Source organism: Rhinopithecus bieti, unplaced genomic scaffold, assembly GCF_001698545.2.
Source record: "Rhinopithecus bieti isolate Rb0 unplaced genomic scaffold, ASM169854v2 scaffold_29928, whole genome shotgun sequence".
NCBI lineage: Eukaryota > Metazoa > Chordata > Mammalia > Primates > Cercopithecidae > Rhinopithecus > Rhinopithecus bieti.
The window spans coordinates 1,226,645-1,231,365 of record NW_016814053.1 but is presented as its reverse complement, the minus strand read 5'-3'; the positions used below and the strand labels follow the sequence as shown (position 1 = coordinate 1,231,365).

Genomic DNA, 4,721 nt, shown 5'->3' with positions numbered 1-4,721 from the left:
TATATATTCCTTGGGTTAACTAAAATTAAAATATTTGCTGTATTATTTGCAATGAGTCAAAGATGATGTCTTTTTCCAGAGGCATGAACCTTAGAAATGCTTTTGATGGGGATGTTTCTGTAACTCAGTGTTATTCTGGATCTTCAAATAATAGCAAGGCCAATTACTCTAAATGTAAAATTTTTCTGTTCCCAAGGTTCACTTTTGTTTTGGTAGGTTTTCACGATTTTAAATACTGTTTAATGGAAGAAAAATATACAGCCAGGCATGGTGGCTCACGCCTGTAATCCCGGCACTTTGGGAGGCTGAGGCAGACAGATCACGAGGTCAGGAGATTGAGACCATCCTGGCCAACATGGTGAAACCCCGTCTCTACTAAAAATACAAAAATTAGCCGGGCGTGGTGATGCGCACCTGTAGTCCCAGCTACTTGGGAGGCTGAGGCAGGATAATTTGTTGAACCCGGGAAGTGGAGGTTGCAGTGAGCCGAGATGGCGCCATAGTACTCCAGTCTGGTGACAGAGCAAGACTCCCTCTCAAAGAAAAAAAGGTGTGTGTGTATGTGTGTAGAGAGAGTTTATTTGGGCCAAAATAGAGGACTGCAACCCGGGAGACACATATTCAAGTTGCCCTGAATATATGTTCCCAATAGAAGATAACTTGAAACTTGTTTCTTTCTGATATTTTCTACCTATTTGGACCAAACAATGAGCTGTGTTTCTTTTGTAATTACAAAATTTGCTTATATAAAAGTACAAAGGAAAACATTTTTATTTGGGGCAACAATGAACTGCTTTTATAAATTAAGTAATTGAAAATATGGTTATTCTCCCCACACCCTAACTATATACCTGTATTCACTTGACATGAACAAACTGCTTTGTGTTTGGAATGCAGGTAAAAGAGTGCTTTTTGCATTTCCTAGTAATAGTTTGGAAATCTTTTTGTGTCAGCATCTCGAAATCTACCTCATTCTTTATTTATTTATTTTTGGAGACAGGGTCTCACTCTGTCTCATCCAGGCTGGAGTGCAGTGGCGCAATCATGGCTCACTGCAGCCTCAACCTCCCAGACTCAAGCCATCCTCCCAGCGTAGCCTCTGGAGTAGCTAGGACCACAGGTGCATGCCACCACTCCTGGCTAATTTTTGTATTTTTTGTAGAGACGGGTTTTGCCATGTTGCCCAGGCTGGTCTCGAACTTCTGGCTCAAACAGTCCACCCGCCTTGGCCTCCTAAAGTACTGGAATTATAGGCATGAGCCACTGTGCCCAACCTATTTTTTTTTTCATAATTTACCTTTTCTCTGGAGCGTAGATTCAAAATGCCCTGAACATATGCTCTCTACTTCATTCTTTTAATAACTATACAGTTTGCTAATGTCACACTGGAGTATCCCAGTGCTTAAAAATACAATACACTTCTTGACTGGGTGTAGTGGCTTACACCCGTAATCCTAGCACTTTGGGAGGCCAAGGTGGGAGGACAGCTTGAGTCCAGGAGTTGGAGACCAACCTGGGCAACAAAGTGAGACCTGTCTCTACAAAAAACTTAAAAAAAATTTTTTTTTTCTTTTGAGACAGAGTCTCACTCTGTTGCCCAGGCTGGACTCACTGCAGTCTCTGCCTCACAGGTTCAAGTGATTGCAGTCTTAGTAGAGACAGGGTTTCACTATGTTGGCCAGGCTGGTCTCGAATTCCTGACCTCAAGTGATCCACCTGCCTTGGCCTCCCAAAGTGCTGGAATTACAGGCTGCCACACCCGGCCCAAAAAATGTAAAAATTAGTTGGGCATTATGGCATGCACCTGTAGTCCCAGGTACCCAGGTACTTGGGGGCACAGGTGGGAGGATTGCTTGAGCCAGGGAGGTCAAGGCTGCAGGAAGCTATGAGTGCCACTGCATTCCAGCCTGGGCAACAAATCGAGACCCTGTCTCAAGGGAAAAAAAAAAAAAAGGCTGGGTGTGGTAGTGGCTCATGCCTGTAATCCCACCACTTTGGGAGGCCAAAGCAGGTGGATCACTTGAGTCCAGAAGTTTGAGGCCAGCCTGGGCAACATGGCAAAACCCTGTCTCTACAAAAAAATACAAAAATCAGCTGAGAATGGTGGCATGTTCTGTGGTCCCAGCTACTCTGGAGGCTGAGGCAGGGGAGGATCACTTGAGCCTGAAAGGTCAAGGCTGCTGCAGTGAGCCGTGATTATGCCACTGCACTCCAGCCTGGGTGACAGAGCAAGACTCTGTCTCAAAAACAAAAATAAACAAAAAAACACACCACTTCTTTTAAATAAAATACTGTAATTAGCTCTTACCTGCCCAAGAACTATAAGGCAAACTGGTCACATAAAATTTGAATAGCTCCTTTCATGTATATTTCTTAGTCACCTCATTAGGAAATGTTTTAAAGCTGAATTATATTTTGTATCTGGGATCCCATTTATAGCCCTAGAGATGATGTTATTCTTATGAAATACTAAAAGAGGCCAGGTGCAGTGGCTCACACCTGTAATCCCAGCCCTTTGGGAGGGCAGGGCAGGTGGATAGCTTGAGGTCAGGAGTTCAAGACCAACCTGGCCAACATGGTAAAACTCCGTCTCTACCAAAAACACAAAAATTATCCTGGCGTGGTGGCGGTTGCCTGTAATCCTAGCTGCTCTGTAGTCTGGGGCAGGAGAATTGCTTGAACCTGGGAGGCGGAGGTTGCGGTGAGCCGAGATTGCACAACTGCACTCCAGCATAGGCAACAGAGTGAGACTATGTCTCAACAAAACAAAACAAAACAAAACAAACAAAAAAAGAAAGAAAAGAAATACTAAAAGGTCAGATTTAATAGACAAAGTACCAAGACCTCTTTCTTTTAGGTTCTTTTCCTATACATTTATGTTTGTTCTCAGTATAACTCTTACTGCTCTGTACAATACCAAACTTAAATTTTTCCAAGACAGCTCATAGGAATAACATTAAAATAAACATTTTAAAAAATGTATCCCTGAACAATGTGAGAAATTTTGTGAGCTGCTTTGAGATACAACTGTGTCGAGTGTGACTTATAAGGCAGAATATTTTTTCCCTTTTTATTTTAGGAAAGGTTATTTGTCAATGAAGAAAATGTTAATGAGTTTCTTGAAGAGGTCCTGAGCTCTCCATTCAAACAGTGTATGTCCTTAACCCCACCATTAATTGAAGTTCTTCAAGTTACTGATAATAAGATTGAAATTAATGCAAAGGTAAGGAAGTTTGTGGGCTCTATAGAGGAGTAATGAAGCACAGAGTTAAAACCTAACAAATTATTGATTTCTTAATGTCATAACTTTAAACAAAATGAACATAATGGTGGAGCAGAGTGATGTTAAGAGAAGAAAAGTCTTTTTTTTTTTTTTCGAGATGGAGTCTCACTCTGTCATCCAGGCTGAAGTACAGTAGCGTGATCTCGGCTCACTGCAACCTCTGCCTCTTGGGTTCAAGAGATTCTCCTGCCTCAGCCTCCTGAGTAGCTGGGACTACAGGAGCGTGCCACCATGACCGGCTAATTTTTTGTATTTTTAGTAGAGATTGGGTGTCACCGTGTTAGCCAGGATGGCCTCGATCTCCCGACCTCGTGATCCGCCCGCCGCAGGCTCCCAAAGTGCTGAGATTACAGGCGTGAGTCACTGTGCCCGGCCAAGAAAAGCCTTTTGTCTGTGTATTTATTATGTGCTAAACACTTTGCTGTTCATTTTCACGTCATCTCATTTAATCCCAAAATAACCCTACAATGAGAAACAAAGAGAGAATAACACTTAGGAAGTTTGAGTACTATTCCAGGGACATAAAATCTTTTTTGACTCTCAAACCATGGGAACTATGTCATAACATTCTTTCTAATTCAATCTTAATTTTGGTCATTTTTATAGTCTTCAGTATTGAAGATGCAAATAATTTAGTAACTACCACAATTGACAGACATATGTATTAGAAGGGCGGCTCCGAAAAATTAGAGGAATTCAAGAAAATTCAAGAAATTCAACAATGTGCTTATAAGAATAACAAATAGTTTTGTAGACCATGTTGAAAAGTATGGATTATTGTTGTGAAAGGATATAATCAGGATATTAATGCCAGGCTTACATTGTTAAAAAATGACTGGCAGTAGGCTAGGTGCAGTAGTTCACAACTGTAATCCCAGCACTTTGGGAGGCCGAGGTGGGCGGATCACCTGAGGTCAGGAGTTTGAGACCAGCCTGGCCAACATAGTGAAACCCCGTCTGTACTAAAAATATAAAAATTAGCCAGCTGTGGTCACGGGTGCCTGTAATCCCAGCTACTTTGGAGGCTGAAGCAGGAGAATCGCTTGAATCTGGGAGGCAAAGATTGCAGTGAGCCAAGATTGTACCACTGCACTCCAGCCTGGGCGACAGAGCCAGACTCAATCTCAAAAAAAAAAAAAAAAAAAAAGACTGGCAGCAAACCAGTTGTGATGGTTCATGCCTGTAATCCCAGCACTTTGGGAGGCTAAGGAGGTGGATCATTTGAGGCCAGGAGTTAGACACCAGCCTGGGCAACATGGTGAAATCCTGCCTCTACAGAAAATACAAAAATTAGCCGGGCGTGGTGGTGCATGCCTGTAATCCCCTCTACTTGGGAGGCTGAGGCAGAATTGTTTGAACCCAGAGGCAGAGATTTCAGTGAGTTGAGATTGTGCCAGCCTGGGCAACAGAGCAAGACTCCATCTCAAAAAAAAAAAAA

At 42.5% G+C, this 4,721-nt stretch overlaps 1 protein-coding gene across 2 annotated transcripts in view; it reads left to right on the top strand.

The window, feature by feature from the left end:
- The window catches only part of DNAAF2 (dynein axonemal assembly factor 2), a 9,845-nt gene that overhangs the window by 3,699 nt on the left and 1,425 nt on the right, over positions 1 to 4,721 (top strand). The window contains exon 2 of one of the 2 annotated variants that reach the window (XM_017849477.1): positions 3,080 to 3,223. The exons of the other annotated variant lie outside the window; for it this stretch is intronic. Coding sequence (XP_017704966.1) covers positions 3,080 to 3,223 — 144 coding nt within the window. The remainder of the gene's footprint in view (positions 1 to 3,079; positions 3,224 to 4,721) is intronic. 2 annotated transcript variants of the gene reach the window in all.